Source organism: Myxocyprinus asiaticus, chromosome 34 (assembly GCF_019703515.2).
Source record: "Myxocyprinus asiaticus isolate MX2 ecotype Aquarium Trade chromosome 34, UBuf_Myxa_2, whole genome shotgun sequence".
In the NCBI taxonomy this organism is placed as follows: Eukaryota; Metazoa; Chordata; class Actinopteri; order Cypriniformes; family Catostomidae; genus Myxocyprinus; species Myxocyprinus asiaticus.
The window spans coordinates 18,321,741-18,346,087 of record NC_059377.1 but is presented as its reverse complement, the minus strand read 5'-3'; the positions used below and the strand labels follow the sequence as shown (position 1 = coordinate 18,346,087).

At 41.6% G+C, this 24,347-nt stretch overlaps 1 protein-coding gene across 5 annotated transcripts in view; it reads right to left on the bottom strand.

The window, feature by feature from the left end:
• The window catches only part of LOC127424823 (protein CBFA2T1-like), a 99,021-nt gene that overhangs the window by 58,101 nt on the left and 16,573 nt on the right, over positions 1–24,347 (bottom strand). For 2 of the 5 annotated variants that reach the window (XM_051670272.1, XM_051670275.1), the window contains exon 1: positions 22,084–22,150. The exons of 1 other annotated variant lie outside the window; for it this stretch is intronic. In XM_051670272.1, the coding sequence (XP_051526232.1) occupies positions 22,084–22,126 (43 nt within the window). In that variant the 5' untranslated portion in view covers positions 22,127–22,150. Of the gene's footprint in view, positions 1–1,193; positions 1,466–22,083; positions 22,152–24,347 lie in introns of those variants that run through there. 2 more of the 5 variants (XM_051670274.1, XM_051670277.1) reach the window with 2 other exon arrangements.

Genomic DNA, 24,347 nt, shown 5'->3' with positions numbered 1-24,347 from the left:
ATGATGACAGAAATTAAATTTGGGTGAACTATAACTTTAACACATAGGGAGCACAAATTCAGAACTGAAGAACTTACAGTAAAAGTAACAGGTTGAAATGAAACAACAGTAGCATTGTTCCATACACAACAAACAATGTTACACTTGTAAATTTAGATGCAAACAGAAAGAGAAACAAGGAGTGGATGGATGGAGAGGGGAAGACGGAGAGCTGGGCTCCAGACGGGTAGGCTGGCAGAGAGGTAGTGGCCAAGGCACACAGGAGAGCAGCAGTGCCAACAGAGCTTGCCTCACAACACCATCTGTGAAGAGGAGCACTGCAGCCTGCACACACACAGCACGCCAGCTGCCCTCTGCAACTCTTCTCTCATTCTTTCTCTCTTTCAGTCTGTTTTCTTCACTCCTGTGTTTCTCTACTGTTATTTTATTCTTCCAAAAACAGACCTCTGATGTTCCTTAGAAACCACTTAACAGGTAGACAGGTAGAGACTGCGTGCCTCTAGCATATCAGAGAGAGGCCTCAGCTGTATATGGAGCCTTAACATGAAATACTTTTGGGAATGTTTACATGTGTGACATGCTAAATTCCACCTAAAAGTATTTTAAACAGCATTTTACATTTTGTTTATGACCTCATATTAAAGCAACTGAAAGTCTACATGGAATATTTGTTCTTAAAAAATTTTTTTGTACATTTAAAATGACCTATGCAAGGCAAAAAGGTGATTAAAAATGGTAATAAAAAAGAAGTGCATGGTGACCAGTTACAGGTCCTAAATTATACATGTTCCCTTATACATTTGTATACAAATTAAACTAACATCTTGATATGGATTAAAAAGAAAGTTCATGGACATGTTATGTGTCAACTACCCATATACAAAACTTCAGCAGATCTCACATAACTCATAATCAAATCACAAATGCAAACAAGGAAATACAACAACAACAATAAAACAGCACATTATTTGAATATGTTTTGTGCAGATTTGTTTCTTTTTCCCATCAGCAGCCAACAAAGGCAACAACAGCAGCCAACAAAGGCAACAACAGCATTAAGAGCTGTAACAATGTTCATTTGGTTCAGCATTTAACACTGTATAGTATTATTTTGTACTTCCACATACTTGCATCTAAACATACACATGCACAGTTTTCCTCAGTCTTACCCATTCAAAGCTTTCCAATCTCACCTGGCATAGATGATGGGACCAAACTGGATATCACAGAATTCCGGTTATTCTCTCTATTTCTGCCTGTTTCCGTGTAACCTCGTCTTTTTCCGTCTTTCTCTGCTATGTGACCAAATCAAAGTGTGGGAGAAAGTCAAATTGCCTGTCTGCCTGCCTTGAGAGCCTGAGAGGGGCCAGATGGAGACCTGCCTCTCGCTCTGCTCTGCTTCCAGGGATGCCCTGCACTAACGAGGGCACGTGTGGCCACTGGGGCCTCGCGCTATCCTGCACACACTTACTCACAGAGCCCGTGGACTGAGACAATGACAGCTAGAGCTCACGCAAACGTGCACACACGCTCTACGCCTCCTCCACTGACTCCTCCCAGCCGACGTGCGGCAGCCACACACAACACAGCACGCATGAGAGAGCAAGAGGGTTCGGAGGTTAGACAGACAGACAGACAGACAGATAGATAGATAGATGTATGATACAGGTCAATGTGCTATGAATGTGTCTCGTCTCATATGTTCTGAATTAAGAGTGCTCTTGCAAAAACAACTCACTTCTGGTCACCCAGCCAATCTGAGTTCAAACACATCTGTTTCTGCTTAACCAGATTCAGTTCTTACTTTACTACTACATTTAGATCAAATGAGAAAATATAGATCTGAGGTTAACAGTGTGTTTGCTCATGTTTGAGATTATCAGCTTCACTTAACAACCTCCTAATTTATCTATCTAAACATTCACCACGTTGATGCTCGAATGCTTTAGATTCATCCAAAATAATGGCATCCGGTAGCCCTGCCTGCATCCATCACCCTCCCTCCAGCCTCTTTGTGCAAGAAGCAGCAGGAACAACCTCATTAAAAACAATAAAAATCAATTTGGAGAATCCAACAAAGGTATGCATCTGTGCTGCTGCGTTTTAAGTCTCTAGAGTAGCGATCTTCCCCCTCCCCACTCTCACACTAGTTCTTTTTCTGCTGTCTTTCTCAGATTTGCTGTTTCTCTCTCCCCTCCCAGACTGCCATCACTGCATTTGACTAACATATGTCTGGGCTTTCAGGCCCTGTCAGGTTGGTGGCATTTCTCCCAGCCTCCTTAAACAGCAGATGAGCTCCATGTGGAGGAAACACTTCGGAGAGTGAAAGGAGGATGAGAACAAGGGGTGGAGAGACAGATTTTCCCTCTTTCTTTAATGGCATACCTTCTCTATGTTTCTGCATCTGCCACCCACCCATCTATCCACACTGGGGGCTGGACTAAGTGTGGCTTTAAGATAAAAAGCGTTCGCGAAGATGCATTTTGTCTCACAGAGATGGACAATAACACAATACTCAGGATAATTGTACATTAAATGTTCAATCACTGACAAAAAAAGATTGTCTACCTTCAATAAAGAATTCTTACCGGTTCTGTGTCAAACAAAGTTGATTTGTTTAAAATGGCAGCAGTTGCATTCACTTTTAAATTACGAAAGTTACCAAATCTCTAACAATGCAAAATTTTCTCATTAGCTTTCTTCCTGCAGCTTTAAAAACTGAAGTTAAATGCAGTGTAGTTATCGAAATTATAAAAGTTAAATTAAGCTACAAGGTGTGTAAGGACAAAAACTCTGATACTTTCAAAAACATCTTGTTTGCCCTGCTACAAAGACCAGGCTGGTCTAGACTGGTTTATGCTGGTTAGTGCTGGTTTGGTGCAGGTCTAGCTGGTAGACCAGCATAGCCATGCTTTTCGCCAGCAAAACCTAGCTGGTGAAGCTAGTTTAAAAGCCTGTTAGGGTCATCACCAGAGCAGCATCCCTTGCTGGGGGACAAGCACCCAAAACCCAACATAAGCTGGTGATCAGCAATGCTGGTCTTTTCAGCAGAGTTCTGCTCACTATTCTTTCAAGAGCATAAACATAATTGAACAATTCCAGAACTATCACTAAAGGCTCAGGCCACATCACACTAATCCATTTTCATCTGAAAACGTTTTGGATTCCTAACGTCATTGTTTTCCAAAGTATGCGTTTTTGGAGAGCGTTTCCAAATGTTTCAATGGAGGAAAACAACGTTCTAGTGTCAATGAGGTGGAGTAAATGTAACAAAATGTTTGTGTCTTCAAACAAAAACATTTTAGCGTGGACGTGGCCTCAGTCACATTTATCTTTGCACAGCGAAATTACACAGGTGAGATACAGTCATCTTAATGGGAGTCTGTACGATCAGGAATTTCGCCTGATGGGCTTTCGGTGGGGAAAAATTTCCCTACGCAAATTTTATGTGGTGTTCAAGTTTGGTGAACTCTGACATGCAAATTTGCAGCGCTGACCAATAGTAATTGCTTGGCTTGGCAGTGACCTCTGTGTTGGCAGTGTTATGTAGCTACACTGAATATTCGCAATGGATGAGCAGATCATTGTAGCGATGAGGTTCTTTGTAACTTGACTCTTCCATTGTATAAAGTGCAGAATAAAAAAGAGGCTGCTTAACAAGTAGTTTTTGAGGGTTTCCTGCAGTGACGTGTGAGAATATTTCCTCCCTACTTCCTTTTGTCAGCACTTACACATCTTCAACTCGACTCCACATAAAGCCAGTCCCATCCATTCCCCTTGCATCTCCAAAGAGCTGCTACATCAATGATTTTATTGAGAGGCATACAGCAAACTAAATATTCAGGCTTTTCTGGGACTCTTTTCCATCCCCTCCCTCCTCTTAAACCAATCTGACAAACCTTTCAGAGTCAGTGTGAAGAGAATATATTTTCATCCAGGCCTGATAAAGGCTTGCTTTAAGAGTTGGCTGCATTAACTGACTGAAAGAGTCAAAAGAAGACAATGCGAAAGAGCGAGTTGAGGGGATTCCATTGGAACAACTGTTTTTGTTTAGCATTGGAGGAGCAAGCAAAGGAGCTAGCCAGTAGCACCAGACTTTGTGACATCTTCGAAAGCTCCATGAAAAGCTAATAATCTGCAGGTATGACTTCAGCAGGGTCTTTTCCTGCAAGGTGAAGGTCCCGATGGGAAGGGCAACAGAGTTGCAGACATGTAGTGTCCCCACACACTCAGCACTTTGACCTATTCTGGGGGTTGACACTGGGGGAAGCAGTCTTTTTTAGTACACTGATGCAGAAAAAAAAAGCTCAAATTAGTCTTGTTTTTCTTGTGCATTGTCTAATCCTCAACCCAACCTAAAGGGCTTGATTTTTCACACAGCTGGAAGCCATTAGAGCTCTCTGATGATCAGTTCATACGCAGGGTGGCTGAGCTGCAGAGGCAGAAATGAGACAGAAAAATAGAAAGAGAGAGGGAGAGAGAGGCAGAACGAGGACACAAAGGAACTGTGGAAGGAGAGATGGTCATTAGACCAGCCAGTATGTTGCTGTCTCTCACAGAAACCCCAAAGGGCACGACTGCCCAGTAAGAGGGTACGAATGGATAGAGCAAATGGTTCAATTTCTGTCATAGCTGCAACACACTCAGACAGCAGAAAACACATGAAGATAGTCAATTCAGGAATGAAACACAGGAAACATGCAGCGTTCAGAGGTGAAACACTCTGATTTAATCATATTTAGTCTGTTTGATATGAAAGTGGTTACAGTACGTTTTCATCTCATGTTGACTGTACTTGTTGTCAACATGCCAGAATCCTCCATGGTTACTTCCTCATCTTGGGGCTATTCGTAAACCGGGTAAATTTACTCAGAATGAGTGGTAGGGATGTCAGAAGTACCAGTACTTCGGTTCCAAGTAGATCCTAAAATAAAAAAGATGTCACAATACCAGTGTTTATACAGTACCAGTAGTCCTGTGCACCGAGTCAATTCGGTACCCGCGTGATGTCTGACAGACACATGACTACTTTCAAAAGCTTACATGCGTATTTGAAATATTTGGGTTAAAATGTATGCACCATTAATCTAATTGAAATTGTGATAGGTCCTAGTGTGACTATCAAACCACAAAAAAATATGATTTAATTAAATATACTGTCTGCATGTGCTTTGCGCTTTACAGTGAATGTGTGAAGCCGCTCATATGCTAAAATTACTGCATTAAAATCATCAGTCTTGCTGTGGGTGTTGTAACAGGTTACAGAACAGAGCCCTTATTCACTGTGAATTGCGTAGTGCATGCAGATTATGTTTATATAATTAAATCGCAGCAATTTCCACGTTGATAATCACTGGTCCATTTGAACAACTGCTTATCTGGAGGTGTGAAGCTACCATCAAAAACACACAAAAAAACTGAAAAGCCTTCATTTCAAAACAAAAGCTTGATTTAACTTGTGACAGAAATACAGTATGCTAATACTGTATAGTAAAATGTATTATTCACTAAAAAGTATATTTACAATGATAATCATTATAATAATAATAATGTTTAAGCGGTTTCTCAAAAGCAAGAGTGCTGTTGAACTAAATAAAAGTTCCCTATCTGTCACTCACTTGACCTTGTGTCGATGTAGTGACAATAGGGGTCACTCTTGGGAGCCCCAAACACCTCTGATCTTTGAGAAAAGGCCAATGGGAAATGGCGAGTGGAATTTGCATGCCACTCCCCCGGACATACGTGCATTAAAGGAGCTGGCTCGCAACCACTCATTCAGATTTTCTCTTCAGAGCTGAGCGGTTCTATTCATTGAGCTGAATTCATCCGCCAAGTTCATTCACCTTATCTGCTGGATTTATGGTGTATTTCAGCGGCTTCTCCCCCTCTGCACCGGTGGAGTGTAGAGAACGCCCCTGGGCGCTTCGGCAGGCTAAAAGAGTATATTCTTTCTCTAAAAGAGTATATTTTCTTCAACTAAAAAAGTGGCACTTACGGGAGCGTCTTTTTAAAGATGCCTTTCCGTTTGTGTATAATTCCTGGTTGCGGTCGTTACCTCTCCGCTTCTGACGGCCACGACCGCTGCCTTACGTGTTTGGGCGCCGCCCATGCGGAGACATCGTTCATGGACGGGTCATGTCCTTATTGCGAAACATGACTATGGCAACGTTGCGGTCGCGGCTTTCTTTCGTATGAAGTCTTCTTATTTTGTGTATACTGTATATTGTATATTATTAGGTGTATACTGTGTTGTGTAACAGATGTGTAAACCGTGTTATGTGTAAATCAGATGTTTATTGTAATTGTCATACTGCTATGTTGCTCGGAACTGCACCCAAGACTTTCACCCACTGTTGCACTTGTGAATATGGCTGAGTGACAATAAAGGGATTTGATTGATTTGATGTGAACTACCTTTGAGTTAAAGAGACAGAGACTGTTATACAATATATTGACAAATACTGTATTCATTAAAATGCTCAAATGCTGTAAAAATCATGGGCTCTATTTTCATGAGCGTGCAAACCCCCATCTTCCAGGTTGGCCTGTTCGCAAAACACTGTCGAGGACTTTGCCCAGCAGTTCTCGGCGGTGAAACAGCAGACGGAGGCTATTCAGCACATCCTGCCTCGGCGTGGTTGAAGACCCCGCACCCTGTCTGCTCATCGCCAAGGGCGTCCTCCTGCTGCAACAGCACCGGCTCCGCTGCAGCCCGGCCCCACAGCCCGGCCCCGGCGTGGAGCCACCCGCAGGAAGCAGACGCCACCTGTCTCACAGCCGGCCGCTAAGAACCCCAGGAAGGCTTCGAAGTGCCCCTGAGACAGGCGACCCAGGGATGAGGAGACCCGCTGCTCTGGAGCTGGTGGACAGACCACTCCATCCACTGGTGGAGGGCCAGGAGGAGAATCTTTTGTAGATAGACCAGGGGCATGGCCACAGGGTCGGGGCTCGAGCCCCTTCGACATGGCGCCTCAGGCTCTGCCCCGTCACGAGGCCCCACCCGCCGGTACGTCCGACGTGATTGTCCCCTTGGTCCCCCTCGCCCGGAGTTTGGACGTGTGGCTCGCACTCTCCAACCCGTCACGATGGCTGACCCGGACCGTCCGACTCGGCTACGCGATTCAGTTCGCCAGGTGCCCGCCCAGGTTCAGCGGCGTCCGCTTCATCCCGGTCAAGGGCGAGAATGCCGCTGCTTTGCGTGCCGAGATCGCTCCCCTTCTGCTGAAGGATAAAGCCTGTCCCTCCAGCCGAGATGAAGAAGGGGTCTACAGCCCCTACTTCATCGTACCGAAGAAAGGCGGTGGGTTGAGGCCAATCTTGGACCTGCGAGTACTGAACCGGGCTTTGCACAGACTCCCGTTCAAAATGCTGACGCAAAAACGCATTTTAGCGAGCGTCCGGCATCAAGATTGGTTCGTGGTGGTAGAGCTGAAGGACGTGTACTTCCACGTCTCAGTTTTGGCTCAACACAGACTCTTCCTGTGGTTTGCTTTCGAGGGCTGGGCGTACCAGTACAAAGTCCTCCCCTTCGGCCTGTCCTTGTCCCCTCGCGTCTTCACGAAAGTCGCAGAGGCAGCCCTTGCCCCGCTAATCCTAGCTCACTCTCTGGATTTGTTATGTGCGCACAGGGACCTGGTGCTCAGGCACCTCAGCCGGCTGGGGCTTTGGGTCAACTGGGAAAAGAGCAAGCTCTCCCCGGTTCAAAGCATCTCTTTTCTCGGTTTGGAGTTGGACTCAGTCTCAAGCGAGCGCACGCAGTCGGTGCTGAACTGTCTGAAAGCATTCAGACAGAAAACGGCGGTTCCACGAAACTTTTTCAGAGGCTCATGGGGCATATGGCGGCCTCAGCGGTGTTGATGCATATGAGACCGCTTCAGCACCGGCTTCAGACTCGAGTCCCGAGATGGGCATGGCGCCGCGGGACACATCGTGTGGTCGTCACACTGATCTGTCGCCGCCTCTTCAGCCCTTGGTCAGACCTGGCGTTTCTACAGGCTGGAGTTCCCCTAGAGTAGGTCTCCAGGACAGGCTGTGGCACCGTATGCAACGGGACCAGCACGCGACTGCGTTGGCACATCATCTGCCTCAAGTATGCGTTTCCCCCAGTGAGCCTACTCGCACAGACCCAGTGCAAGGTCAGGGAGGACGAGGAGCAGGTCATCCTAGTAGCACCCTACTGGCCCACCCAGACTTGGTTCTCGGACCTCACACTCCTCGCAACAACCCCGCCCCCGGCGAATTCCCCTGAGGAAGGACCTTCTATCTCAGGGACGGGGCACCATCTGGCACCCACGACCAGACCTCTGGAATCTCCACATCTGGCCCCTGGATGGGATGCGGAAGACCTAAGTGGCCTACCACCCGCGATGGTAGACATGATCCCTCAGGCTAGATCCCCCTCTATGAGGTGCCTGTATGCCTTGAAGTGGCGTCTGTTCGCTAAGTGGTGTTCTTCCCGACGCAAGGACCCCCAGAGATGCGCAGTCAGATTGGTGCTTTCCTTCCTGCAGGAGAGGCTGGAGGGGCGGCTGTCCCCCTCCACCTTGAAGGTGTATGTAGCCGCTATATCGGCACATCACGATGCAGCAGACGGTAAGTATTTGGGGAAACACGACTTGATCATCAGGTTCCTGAGAGGACCTCTGGTTTTACAATATATGTACATAATTCAATATTATTTAGTGGCTTGAGCAAAAACCAATTGGCACACGTAATTTTTTTGGCCTCTTCCCCCGTTTCATGTTGCATGTAAACTTTACCAGTGTTGTATCAAATTGTGTTCCCCGTCGGAATCTGTTTCCCCCTAGCCCCAATAGGGTATGGGGTTATGGTTATGGTTAGTGTAGGTACGGTAGTGTAGGTTAGGATTAGGGTAGGTAGGGTACAGTAGGGTAGGGAAGGGTTAGGCTTAGGTTTATGCATGGGGGAATGCATTCTGACAGCGGAGAATGTTACCGTCAGACACTGTTCCCCCTATACAGATCTGCTGGGGGTAAACAGATCCCAACGGGGAAACAGAGTTCAACACAACATTGGTGTTATTACCGGCATATAACATGTGCGCAGTGTTGTGCTCATACCGGTTACATTTCGACGTCAAAACCAGAGAATAATAAGTCTCATGTAATCGCGGGTTTCTTACATTGTCAGATTTTTGAATAAGCTTGTTTTTGTTACTTCTGAGCATTTTGCTCAGTTTCATGCTCTGTGACGTCTGGGAGAGGCTTGATGTTAAATGCAACTTTGCTGCTGCTGTTTCTGAATCGCAAATCCACCGATTTGTGCGATGATGTCAGAGTAAATAAAACGACTTGTTTGATGTACTGTAGCGCCGGGACATATGACACCGTTGTTTGGCAAATTCGGCACGCTGTAACTCTACTTGCCGTTTGCCATCTATCTTCTCGCCTATGTACTGTAAGTGTGTTGCTCTGTTTTTCCTGTGAGTGCTCAGTACCACCTCACTGCGGAGATTGATGACAACTGTGGGAGATCCTACCTATAACTGAAAGAGGGTCTATTAAAACAAAACACCTTCAGCAACTGTGGGAAATGGAAGATGATATGATGCTAAGTTTTTAGAAACCCAAATGTTAAACTGGGTACATCAAATGGTATTAAAAATAAAAGAACTGTGGGAAAATAAAAGCACAGTACATGGCAAAATACCAGAAAAATTAACCTTAAAATAAAAAAAATAATGTAAACCTATCTAGGCTTTTATTATAATATTAATAGAATATGAATTTTAATACCTATTATGAAGTGCAAACAAATAACATAATGGCCGACCTATTAAACATTAATGTGGGTGAGAGAGGTCTAATATAAATGTTGAATTGGGCTTTTACATGTACTGTAAAATTTTGTATAGTTTTATGTATTTAAAAACTCACTCATTGATTCAGTATGCTTTCCGTCAAACAAACTCTCAGCCCTAAACTGATGCAGCCCTTATCACTATTACGAGTGAAGACAACTTTATAATGCTCATTGGAAGTCATTTTAAACTTCAAGTTCTGCGTAACTGCAATATTTCTTCTTAAAGTCTGTTTCAATGGTGACTCGTGGATTCCGCCATCTGCTGAGAATGCCTTTCTGAGTGAATGCACACAAACTTTGAGTTTCAAACTCAGGGTTGAGTGAACTAACCCAAAACTGGTATTCTGGAACCAATAACCGCAAACCAATAATCAATGCTTGGTTTAATCGACCTAGAGTTCAGAGTTTGTGTCAGGATAAGCTAAACTTGCTTTCTGGAACTTCTGCTCAACATCTTAGAGAATTTCTTCTTGCCACTGTTGCCTTTATTTTGTAAGGCACTATTCTTTCAAAAGCAGCTCTGGAACAATGTATTCTGTAAAGTGCTATAAAAATAAAAAGAAAACAATTATGGTGATGTGTGTAATTCTATGGTATTAGCATCACCAAATGAAATTGCAAAAATAAACATTGTTTCCTAATACACCCTCCATCTGCCATTGGTTGCTCAAACAGATAGTCCCACCCCAAACTCACACTATGGGTTAAGTCAATGGTGCTTTGTTGAGTTGGCCGGGATCACTCAAACAAACAGATCAATGATTAAAAGTGCCACAGTGCCACAGTGTTTATAATTTTTGGGGAAATCTACCTATGAATGGTTTACTTCTAGTAGTCTCTCCATATTAAGGAATAGGAAAATTTATTTTAACATAGAAAAAATTACACACATTAGCTTTAAAATGAACACAAATATGGCCAGGCGAGTTACAAGAGCAATTTGCCAATTGTGAGAGCTCAAAACTCAACAGAAATGTCTCTGTTGATTAATTACTCCCACTCGTGATTAATGTTTGTACATGTAATCTAAAGCCATTGTGAAATCTTCCATATACTGGAGACAGCAAAGTAAGAGTATGTTGTATGATTATAAATGGACATGTATGTGGAAATAGGGTTATGCATAAGTTAATGTTCCATCCGGTTTTCTGTATGTGAACCAATACTTTGTGTGTTTTAATATTTGTACCAAATGGTGCATGTAGGCGCCATCGCTTTTGAACTACCTTAGTGTTGTAGGTCTGCATCAAAGTAGAAAAGAAAAAAGCAAAGCAAGAGTGTGTGTGAGTGTGTGTATGTGTGTCCAATCCTGAGCCATCTGTCCATTCTGCTGTCCCTGAGTCCCAGAGCAAGCTGTGGCTGAGGCCGAGGCCAGATCTGTGTACCGCAGCTATTCATGACTTTCCCACTTCACCTTTTCAGCATGGCTGCTCCACACAGTACATGCCAATCAAGCTCAACGGTGCCCCTTCGAGCCCCCCATGATGGCAAAATGATCCCCCTCTCCAAAGACCAGACCTGACGTCCTTTAAAGGGTGTAACTATCATCCGTAGTGGTCCACCTCTATGTTATTTTTAATAGCTAATCTATAGAGCAGGGTGGCCAGTGGCCAATACAATGCCAATATAGGCTATATAATACAATTTAATGACAGCAATTAAGATTTATTTATTTATTTAAATAAACATGAATTTATTTATCTGATAAACTGTCTTTGACATTGACATTGCTGTTGGTAGATTTGGAACTGACCACTTTTATTAATTGGCCACTGGGATACAGTTATGCCAATAATGTCAAATGGACAAATAACGGCCAATTAATTGGCCTGGCTAATACTGTATATCGATCTATAACTGAATTTGTGGCTTGTTTGAATTGTATTGCAGTATAAAGTGACACAGGCAGTTGTGCTGATTCATGAAAAGCATGTTGTCACTTACAAATCAGCCCTTTCATTTGGACCAGTGCCAAGCTTTGCTCTCAGCCCGGTCCACCAGCTGTCTGACAGCCAAGCTGCTTTTCCTCACTGCAGAACAGAGCATGTTTCATCAGGAGCACTGCATACTGTAAAGTTTGATGTTATTTTTAATTCTGTATAATCTCATGAATAAAACAGAGATGGATGTGAAGATGTTGGTGCTTGGCCCATCCCTTAGTTTTTGCACACTAGGTGGTGCTAGTAATACATACTTCAGTTATTACACCCTAACACATGCAAAATACAAAAACACATAGAGAGTGACAGATTCATTGTGTCTGTCTGGTTAGACATTTCGATAACGAACAAGAACTCTCGCACACCTACGTCTCTGTCTAGCACGTTTCTAAATCCTGATCAGGAGCTGTTCAAATTTCAGAAGAAAGTCCAGATGCTCAAACTGACAGATCCAACAGCAAACACTGAAGAAAAAAAAGATGTTTCTACTTTAGAAGGGTTTTGTCTCCTTTTTCAAAAGGGAGGACACCAGCTGTCCCAGCATATGTTAGATTATGTAATGCAAACATATTGTAGATACAAGAAAATAAAAAATAAAAATGTATTTGCATTTCCTCAAGGAAATACTAGTGCTTGCAAGTCTGGAAAAATATGGGTCCCACTTTACATAAGGTGTCTTTAACTACTATATACTAACATTAAAATACATACAATACAATTTACTTAATGTGTAACTTCATGTTGTTCTGCAAAATTCTTACAAGATTCACATTTTCTGCCACTGAGGCTGAGGAACGGGTAGATTTAGGGGTAGGGTAAGGGTTTATATTAGGGTTAGGGTTAAGGGTAAGGGTTGGGGTAGGGTTAGGTTTAGGATTAGGGGTAAATGCAGGTACTTTAAATGTAAGTACAATGCAACAGCACATATGTACATAATAAGTACATTGCATCAAATGCTTAAGTACATAGTAGTTAAAGACACCTAATATAAAGTGTATCCAATTTATGTTCACATTTTAGGTAAATTTACCACCTCTGGAGTCGCAAGTTTGAATCCAGGGCATGCTGAGTGACTCCAGCCAGGTCTCCTAAGCAACCAAATTGGCCTGGTTGCTAGGGAGGGTAGAGTCACACGGTGTAACCTCCTCGTGGTCCCTATAATGTGGTTCTCGCTCTCGGTGGGGCACGTGGTGAGTAGTGCATGGATGCCGCGGAGAATAGCATGAAGCTTCCACACGCGCTACGTCTCCGCAATAGTCACTATGCAGTGTAAAGGCAGCTATAAATGTTTATATACATTTTTTCAAACTTAGATTTTCAAACTATCTTAAGTGCCTTAAAGAGTATAATGTTTACAAAAAAAAAAAAAAAAAAAATAGATAACACACCAAAGGATAAAATTATCTACAGAACAAAGTTTGAATGGAGTCTGTACAGTATGTTAACTGGTTTAGGCTGAATTAACTGCAGAAGTTTAATTCTTCTGCATGTATTAAACTTATAGGGGTTTAGATCAATCCCTAACCAGAATGTTTGAGAAATATACCAATTCTGTGCTGCCTTGCAAGCATGATAAAAACAATGCAAACTCTCCTCAATTTTGTTGTTACTTTTGGTATACTTATGACTGAATAGTACAAAGAGAGAGAGAGAGAGAGAGGGAGAGAGCGAGAGAGAGAGAGAGAGAGAGAGAGAGAGAGAGAGAGCAAAACAAAACAGGAGGAATCTGTCAGTGGGACCGGAGCTGGCTGAGCGAGAGATCGAGCCCAACAGGAACCAGTCATTCCTGGCCCAGCCCTTTTCCACACAATGGCCTTTAGAATGGAAGGAACCATGGGCCCGGCAGAGATAGCCCACTGTCAGGAACAAGGACGGACAGGGCCCGGCCTCCCCGGGCAGGATGTCGCTGCCACGGTGCCTTTGCGGCCCTGATATCCCACGTTCACACACTCTCCCCCCTCCAGCGGGCCGTGATGTTTTGCTCCTCAGGTAATTAAAATCAGAAGCCCTTAGGGTAGACAAGAGGTAGATCAGACGATTATTTAATAATCGTGACAGGCCTAGCTGATACCAATGCTGATATGAAGAGAGCAGGGTGGCCACTGGCCAATATAATACAGACTTATATATTAACATATATCAGGGTTCCCATACACTTGGAACAATGAATTTCCATTACTTTTCCAAGATTTCTCCCCTTTTTGCTTGTGATTACTTTATAAGGATTTTTGAAAATAATTTTTAGAGATTGCACTCACAGAGAGCAATCTGTAGTCAATGAAATGTATTAAAGCTGAGCAGAATCAGAAAACATTTGATTAATACAGAAATTTCATGATTTTCTTTCATGACTTTTTAAGATTTTATTAATTTCCATGACTTTTCTAAGCCCAAAATCTGGAATTCTGACATATAATAAAAATGTTGTGATGGCACATGAGACACACACACAAAATCACTGAAATTAAATGTAAAAATTTATTAACTCAAAATTCACACATTTTTTTAAACAAAGCATGTGCACTCTGAAGACCAGACTGACCAACCAGGCACTCACAAGGTCACAGGAAGTCTTCTAAATACCACTTACATCTGTCTTCTAAACAATACACAGTCCCTGGAGGAGTTGAGCATGGATTTCACAAATGTCATGCTGTTAATGAAGCCACACTCTACAGATTAAGTGGATAAAACACTTCCAGCATCCTCATGAAATATTCACTCGCCCTGGCGGAGGAGAAAGGTGAGGACGGACAGAGCTGTGATCCTTTGATCCTCTGACACTGGGTGTCCCAGGTAGACCCCAAGCATCATTCTGGTCAGCACTGCTCTACTTCAGCACACCTTCGACCACCGAGTACCACCAGCAGCCCGCTGCAGTTGCCATGACAACGGGCACTGCAGATATGTTTTGAGGTGAGCAGCCCCATCAAACCGCAGAGGCGCTCAGAGCAGAACACATTGTGTGTGTACTACATGCTAAATAAAGTTACCATCACTACCAGAAAGAGAAAAAATAGAGAGGACAGCATAGACAGAAGAGAAAGAGAGACTCTTTGCTGTTAATAAAATATATAGCGAGCTGCTATATATAGCGCTGGATGAATTATGTTCAGCCTTTCCTGAATCAAAATGGTCTCATGTCAGAGTCGTAAAACTAAAACAGTCCTCTGGCATATGTGCACTATTAACATCACTTGTCCATTGCTCAGAAAGCCTCTTAGCCACTAAATCAAACCCACATATGGCATAAAGGCTGAGTCTGGAAAGGAGACGGGTTGAAATGAGAGAGGGGGCTAAGAGACCACGCTACTCAATTCAGGTTTCACATTCTCCTCTCAGCTGAAGGAAGCCAGCGATATAACACCCTTTGTCAATGGACAAAAGAAATGCAAATAATCAAATAAAAAAAATAAAAAAAGGGAGAGCGCTTTTTCTCACTTTGTATATTTACTGCAGGTCACAATTTTGCAATAACAAGGCAGGTTCTTGCTCCCACTAACTAGTAATAGACCAATATATATTCTATATATAACAGGCTAATTAATCAATTAACAGAAGTGGTAATTTCCCCTTATGTTATTTCCAAAATCTACCAACAGCATTATGAATCAGTAATCAGATAATATAATTTTAGGGATGCACTGATATGGAATTTCTGGCCCGATACCGATAACTGATAATTCACAGCTCATTGTGGCCGAGACCCGATATAAAAAAACAAACAAAAAAAATGTTTTAATTTTTAATCCTTTAACCTGGAACTGCTAGCTAATTTATTAAAAGCTTCTCATTTGAAAAATATGTGTCATTTAAAAGCTAGGAATTTGGACTTGCTGCTATTTAAGGTTTGGCACATGTAACATGAACCAGAAATGTGCCTATAAAACAAATGTATGATGATTTGAATTAGAAATAAATGAAAATACACTTGCATAAATTGTATGGTGCCTATTTATATGAGTGTTTCCAGTAGGGATGGGCACGAGTACTCGATTACTCAGGTACTCGGACGTGGCAGCAATGATCGATCGTGAAAACGATGATCGATGGTGATCATGCATGATGTGATTTTTCACTTAATTCAGTGACAATTACCTTACAACTAAACACAAACGTGTCAAAGAGGGAGATTATTTTTAATTTTGAGATTGATTATGTTGTGATTTTGAGGGTACATTGATTGTCAGAAACGTCTCATAGCAACCAAACTGACACAACACTGCAATGCTATCGTTCGATTATCAAAAGAGAGTGTAATTAACTGTGTTTTGAACACCTGTCTCTGCAAAACATTTACTAAACACGTTTTATTATCGTTTCATGTAAGAACTTTGACTCGTTAATGGATATTATTTAATAAAAGTGAATGTCTGTCACTGACTGTAATCCTCCCTGCCCTGGGTGCTGAAATATTGCGTGACGTAACACACACCTGCATCTTGATTAAATGAATGAAGATTTCTGCACGAGTTTCCAAGTTAGAAGTCCGACATAAAGTGTCATTCCGTTGCACTTTCCTCGTTGCGGAAATAATAGAGTTAAAAAAAGCATGGGAATTTTTTGTGCAAATCTTCTGTAAATTTTCGTTTGGGCATTGTTTCCACTCAGCTGTCATTTGCTGCTACTGTCAAGCAACTGTTTGATGCCGAACACAACAGCGCTTTGCGCGTTCGCGGAGAAATTGACAGGCAGGAATTTGGCCAATAGTTGCTGCAAGCCTCTTATAATCGACCAATTGGTGTGCGAGAAGGCGGGACTTACAAAGAGGGGTTAAAACAATGCAAATATGCGCGCACACACAATGAAGTATTAGACCAGATGCACATCATAATGCAACTAAAGCCGAATAATTTTTCTCAATTTTCTCAAATTTAGAAATCCCGGCCGGATGCTTTTTTAAGGTCCGAAAAAGAGAACATGTCCGGGAAAAAGAGGACGTATGATCACCCTAGTCAAAATGCCCATCCCTAGTGTCCGGTAATCCTGATGACTCTCTAACAAAGAGAGAAAAATGAACTTCAAACAGCTGTGATAATGCATTAAACCAAACTGAGGCGAAAAACAGCGTGTAACAAAAATTAAACAACAAAACACACAATACAAACCCTAAACTCTGTATACATGGTGTAATAATATTGACAACAGCCAGACTGTGTGTGCAGCAGTGTTTTGTGTGTGGACTGTAAGCGCATTCACTGATGCTTACAGCGCTCATCTGTGACATTTCCACTGTATTATTTATGAAACATGTACACAGCAATCATAATGGGAATAGGTAACATCATACAAATCGAAGAGTCACGAGTCAATGTTAGAAAAGTGTAAAATACAACTTGTAAAATACAACAAACAGATTCGTTTCACTCACAAACTAATGTTTTTAGCCATCTCAAACACTCTGTTACATTTTTTTTCAAGATCTATGAACTGTGTTAGGTTGTTTTGAGGCTTGTTTTAATCGCAATGCTTTGTTGCAAGTATTGATGTGTAATGTAATAAGCGAAAATGATTGCCCCCAAGTAACATACATACATGTTTTTGTTGTGTTTTTGTTTATTGCCTCATGAAACATAAACAGAATATGGGAAATGGCATGTCGTTACTTGCAGCAGATGATCCCGAATTAAAACCAGACCCAAATCAACATAACAAGGTGCAGAGATGTTAAAATAATCCACACAGAGCAACATGAGCTTGGCTTTCATTCACACAGACACGCTGTGTGTGCACACGCGCACTGTCGCTTGCGGCTGTCTGAGTCCCTGCCTGAATGAAAAACATGCAGTCAGAGATTCTCAGCCCGCAAGCAAATAAACTTTAACAAATTATCTGTGAAAATATCGGTGGTAATTCCATTATCGGTGAGATAATAATATTTTGATTTTCCAGGCTATCGGTCAATAATATATCGGCTGACGATATATCATGCATCCCTAATTTAATTTATAATCCAATAACCATTGGAAAACGTATCAGAAAAAATATATCAGAAAACATATTTTTCGCCAATATGTGGTTTTATCAGATAATAATAATTTAAAATTTAATCACCATTGGGGCTACATTGAAAAACGTAATTTGCGCCAAAATGTGGTTTCAACAGATTACATTTCCAGCGATTCTGTGATTTGGCAACAAAAAAAATTTTTTGGCTCCTAAATGTTTCATATACTTTTGTAATTTTTTTGGTCTGGTGCACAGCTCTAAAAAAACAAAAAAACAAAAAAAAACAATAACATATCGATAGACCACTAAAACAGACAATTGTAAATCGTGGGTATCTTATTCGACAGGACACATTAAAAATTGTAGGGGGGCCACTCCTCGTATTACATAAAGGAAAAAAAAAAATAACAAAAAACAAAAATATACAGTACATCAAACTTGCTTTCTTTTACACACACTGTGCTGAACCTTAAGAGATCAAAATGCAGAAAGCAGATCAATGACACTGCCAGATGGGGCTGCAACTTACGATTATTTTGATAATCGATTCATCAAACGGAAAAAAAAAAACCTTTTTATTAAGCTTTATTCAGTCAAGAAATTCACTGAAAATCATCCTATTGTTATCAAGTGTTTTTGTCTTGTTTTCCATTTAAAATGGTCTAAAAATCCTTAAAACAAGATACATTTACTTGAGAAGCAACATATAAGATATTTAGACTTGCTTTAAAAGAATGTATCTTAAATATAAATATATTTTGTATATAAGTGTATTTTTTTACTTGGTTATACTTCTGCGAGTGCAGTAAAGACTAAATATACTTATATTCAAGATCTGTTCTCTAAAAGCAATCTTATCTTATATGCTGCTTCTCAGGTGAATGCATCTTTTTAAAAGGATTTTTAGATATTTTAAAATCTTTTTATTTTTAATATTATATTCAACAAACTCAGATAAAAAAAAAAAAAATTCTGCAGTATAGCTGGTAAAGAAAATGTACGTTATTTTAAAGGAGTTTTAGATATTTATATTGGAAAACAAGCCAAAACAAAAACAAATCAAGAACGTATTTTGTTGCAGTGTATAATGGGGCGAAGACTACCCTCTCTCACCTTTCTGTTCACTTCAATCCATCTTTAACTCACAAAAAAACAAACTCTCTCTTATTAATAAAGCTGCATATTGCCAATTTTCTTCACGATAAGAAGTGCACAGTGACATATATTATGATTCAATAAGTCGCAAGCCATCACATTATAATCTAGCTGCATTAAGTGTGCACGCTCGAGGGACGAGCATCCCCGCGACAGAGTGTGCCTCAGCCGAGTGCAGTTTCAATCTCTCCCCCTTAGATCGGGACACTTCATGCAGCTCATAGAAGAGGTGCTGACCGCACAGGGACATGCCAGTTTTGGAGTTTGTAGTTATTTACATGATCTGCTTCCGTATTATTTGAACTTTATTAAAGTTATAACGCATTAAATAGAACTGCATTTAAGATGTAACACCAAGGTGTTTCCTTTAAAGAGCGTTGGCTCTGCTTATTCCACAACGAGAGTGCTTCTGTTTTTACTTTTATATTTTTGTATAATTCCCTCATACTTTGCGATCTACATCACCTGAAGCTGTGAAAGTTTAGAGTGCATCTGGACTGTGAGCTGTGTAATTCTTCCTCTCCTCAGTCAGGCGCGAGCTGCAGTGCTGCTCTTGTGTGTCATCATTAGAGTTTAATGTGATCTCATGTTACAATAAATGAGATCAAACGACTATTCGACAACGAAAATTTTTGTCAACAATTTTTTTACTGTCGACGTTGTCAATAACGTCAACTAATCGTTTCAGCCCTACTGCCAGAAATTCCGCATTTGAAATGAATGGCATTCAGACACAGATGCCTTTGAACAAGTAAGATCTGCGAGAATGAGAACAGCAGGAGTTAATCAAACTCAAGAAAAGCCTCCAGCTATGCAGCATTACTGCAAATGTTACATTTCAACCATGAATGTTCAGTTCTACTAAAATCCTTTGCGCTATTTTGCACCTTCACACTAATATCTAATGATAAAAAGAGGATATGAATGATGTTATTATGTTGTATAACATTATCGTCTGCATTATCCATGAATGAGGCAATCTGATAATACCATTATTCCAAACCCCATCATAAATAAAGCTGGTGATTATGGGCGAACAAGCCCAACCTCATCTACGCAGCAAATCCACATATTAAAACATGATAGTTGTATATGATCTTTTGGAATCTGCTGCAATTTAGACCAAGGAATGAAATGGGAGGACCATTTCATTCCTTCTTTTCCTCTTTCACTTCTTCCTGCTTCTATATTTTGTGGCATGTGGCACAGAGTCTGTATGTCTGTTCAAAAGTTCTGTGCTTCAATCTCTCTCACAGAAACACTCACAATTTTTTCTCTCTCCCTTCTCTTACGGGGCTCCCTGCTCTTCTCCTCCCTCTGGTTTCCTCTGCTGTGTCCAGACCTGGTCCTGCTCAATGCTGATATAGTCTTGGCCTGCAGCCCTACCCATCAATCCTCAACCTGTGGCATCAAAAGGACAGAGGAACACCCCACCCTGACAAATGCCTGTGAAAAGTTTATTCCATCCCAGTCCTGTTCTCTTTGTTAACATCTCTCTCCTTCAATCTCAGGATGGACAGGGCCTTTAGGTCAGCTGTTGCCCCGGCTGGGATAGTTCACCCAAAATGAAGATTCTGTCATCACTTATTCACCCTCATGTTGTTCTAAACCTGTGTGACTTTTATGTTCAACAGGAGAAACAACATGAAGGTGACAAAGTGATGACAGAGCTTTTATTTTTGAGTAAACTATCCCTTTAAAACTCATCTTGGTGCCATCCGATTCCGTCAGATCAATCAGACAAACGGCAAAAACGTGCCGAGGCATATTCAATAACTTAGCAAACTGTGAGTTTAGCATTGGAATCCTGGTCTATTTTCATTCCTTTTCACTGTCCGCCTCTTATCGACCTTCTGTATTATCCATAATCCACTCTATGGCTTAACTCCATTTTCATCTCATCATGACTTCCCAGCAAATTCCCAGAGGCCCTCAGGTTGTGTTGGGAAAAAAAAAAAAACACTTTTGTTTTCATGGCTCTGGATACCACCCCTCCCTCCCCCTGCGATCAACACCCACCTCCGCCTCTCCCCTTCCTCCCCCCTCTCATAATGTGGATAAATAATTGAAAACAAGTGCAGGGATTTGCCAGATTGTAAGCTTCCTTTCATATGTTAATTATTCACAAACAGTTGTTTTGAATAAAGGCATTCTCCTCTCTCTCCTCCTCTTTGGGCTCCAAATCCTGCATGGAGAGAAATATGGTGCCAATCACAGATAAATCCAACTCTCTGTTTATAGCAATAATCCATCTTGTGCACACACATACATACACACAAATAGACGCCTCAAGCACTCAGCTGATGCAAGGGGCCTTTTAAGAGAGTCGTACTTGGCGCAGAGTGATGGGGAGCACCAGACGGGAGCCAAAAGTGAGATCTGAATAAGCATGCTGTGTGTGTACATGCTCTCTAATGAGCAGAAGACTTTTTCGTTTACACTGTCATTAAAAGCAATAGCCAGAGGCCGTGCATGATAAATCATCTCTTTGGCAATAAGTGCTTTGGGAGGCTGCGTCCAAAAGGACTTCCTTGTCAGCGATGAGTGCTATTTTCATTGCTTCATACCCAGGAACTCTACGGATGCTATTGTCCAAAATACGGTTCAGTACGATTGCAAACCGTTTCCAGCCCGAATTTCTCAGCATGGTTAGCTAACTGTACTCAAATGTGCTGGTGGAACACGTGGCGATTCACAACTGGTCACTTGCTCAGTCCGTCCATTTCATCCAAATCTGATTTCGCAGCCTCATGTTGGAAAAAAGAAACCATAACCAGCAAGCCCGGATCGATCAGAACTGCATGTTTCTGCAATGAGAATCGTTTAGCCTGATGGTGGAGAAATGGCTTTAGACTATGATCTCTCCTGTGACGGATGAGGTTAGCTCAATTATCCACAGATTAACAGAAAACTAAGAGTGACTATTTGATAATACATAATTGGCTGAACAATCAAAATGCTTTAAAGCCATTTTTCTCAGTTTCAGTGTTGGAGTAGTTACTGCATTTTGGCTTTGTAGGACAGTGTAGATGGGTGAGCGTACAGATTCTAGCTGCAATTAGGTCTTCAGGGGACTGAGATATTTGGAATTATGTGTCTCAGGGTGAATGAAACCATGACAAGCTCCAAATCCCTCAACTGAGACAGCACACCACACCGTCAGTCACTGCAACACAATCTAGCCATCGATATGGCTTTGACTGCACACATCACTTACCATATCCGACGCACAAACCCCCTTCATTCAACTGTAGCGACATCTCCCATATGGTGCCGGGAGGTGGGGGTGGAGAGAGAGACAGAAAGACAGACAGAAAAAACAGTTAAAATTCCAAAACATAAAATTGCAGCTGCACCATTATGTTTGATCCCAGTGCTGCTGTGAATTATTATGTGGACAATTTAATACTGCCAAAGAGGAAATAGCAGATTAAGATCATATCTTTGCATCGCTGCCAAAGTGTGCGCCATTCCTGAGCCCCAATTCTCAGAGGAGGGGAATGGTTCATTACAGACGCATCTCCTTTCATGTGCCAAACGAGACGGCTAGAAGATGTCTCTCTCTCTCTCTCACTTTCTCTGTTTGCAAGGTATGTATGGAGGTGCAGACAGGACTGAGCTTTAGGGGATGAGCCATTCCTGTTTCATTCATGCACCCCGAACAGCCTGCGAGCCAGCAATTTGTCCAGTCACCAGGGGAACATTAAAACCAGACCGAAATAATTCCTAACAGTTATGGAAAAAGTGAAGAGAAGAAGAAAAACAGTCACATCTTTCCCCCTGAAAAGTTATTACATTTTGTGAATGGTATGGAATAATGACAAGCATATGTGGAGCTGTAGTCAAGGCTAAGCTAATCGTGCTAGCAGGACTGGGAACCCTTGACACATAACGGAGCCTAGTTACAAAAGTATAGCTTACAAAACCAGATGTTGATAAAGACACATAAAGACAGATGGGAGAGCAATTACTGGCACGCACAACTGTCCTGAAACAACTTAAAACATTTCTGACCTTATAAGGCAAGCTGGATTTATAAGCACTGCCATTTTATTGCTCCATGAGACCCCTTCCCATTTGGGGATTGGTCTCAATCCTGCCATAGCCATAGCTGCGCTGTTCGCCACAATGTACAGCTATTTAAAACACTGGCACTGAAGTGTATTTTGGAAAGAAATATATCAAAAAGAGACCACAGTGCCATAAAATACCACATGGTTCCATTCCAATCCTTATGTCCCCCTTAATAAAGTTGGATACACTGGTCAGCAACATTTCAAAGAGCCAATGGTCCTGCAAAACTGAAAAATGCCAAAAAGCACCACTTTATCTGGACTTTTTACAGCATGGTCCCATTACAAGCCTTTAAACATCTTTCAGTCATTATTGCCAATTTTAGTTATCGACTGATATGAGTTTGTTCAATGGCCAATGCCAGCACCAGTATCTACAGACCAGGGTGGCCAATGACAAAACTTATGTTAAAATATAGACATTAGTAGACATTTGCTGATTAATTAAATGAAAACACAAAATTAAATGAAATTTGTTTACAAAATATTTACAAAAAATGAAAATGGAAATAGTATATACATTGACGAGGCTGTCGGTACATTGACACGGGGGGAAACATCTCTGTTATCTATTGAAAAATAGCCAAATATCCAACGATTAATAAGCCTGGCTGATGTATCAGTCAATCACTAGTTAATTTTATTATCCACCCATGTACAAATCTCTCCAAATTGTTGGATGTTCTTTCAATACAGGCAGCAGACAGAACCTCAGGTCTTTAATGGCTATGCCATGTGCATAAAGGTTAATGATACACAAATACTCTCACAAATCGAAGTGGCATGGATCACTGCCCGCCTCTCTCAAGCCCCTCAACTCACACCCTACAGTACTGATCCATAATGATCCACTTTTGCACACCATAAAACACAGAAACAAGTCACGTAATAACCATGAGTGCTGTTTCACCTAGCCGTAACCTTACATTAGACAGGAGAAGATGTGCTCTGATGACCTTTTGTAGACTTCTGTATTTCATTTCGGAGGGGGTTAAGAATGTAACTGATAGACTTGAAAGAAAAGCAGAGACATGTTGGAGGTCTGTGGCAACTGAGGCAAGTGCCCATCTGTGAGTTCAGTCTCTGGTCATATGTGTACAGTGGAGCCGTTCTGCTAATGGCAGAAGTCCAGAGTGACCAAGAATGGCTCCTGGCAGGGTGAATTCCTTCGTTTAAACAATACGCTCACATTCATATTGAAATAAACAGGATCTGAGACAAGGTTAATTCTTACTTTACAGATTCTACGAAGTCTGTATACAAGTACGGATTCTTATCAATGGTACCTCATTTGTCAGGAAATGTCCACTGGTTATAACTCGCTTACCTGCCGTAATTCAGCATTAGTGGTTGACTGATAAATCGCTGAGGCAGATAAATCAGACGATATTCTGACTTTTTCATTATT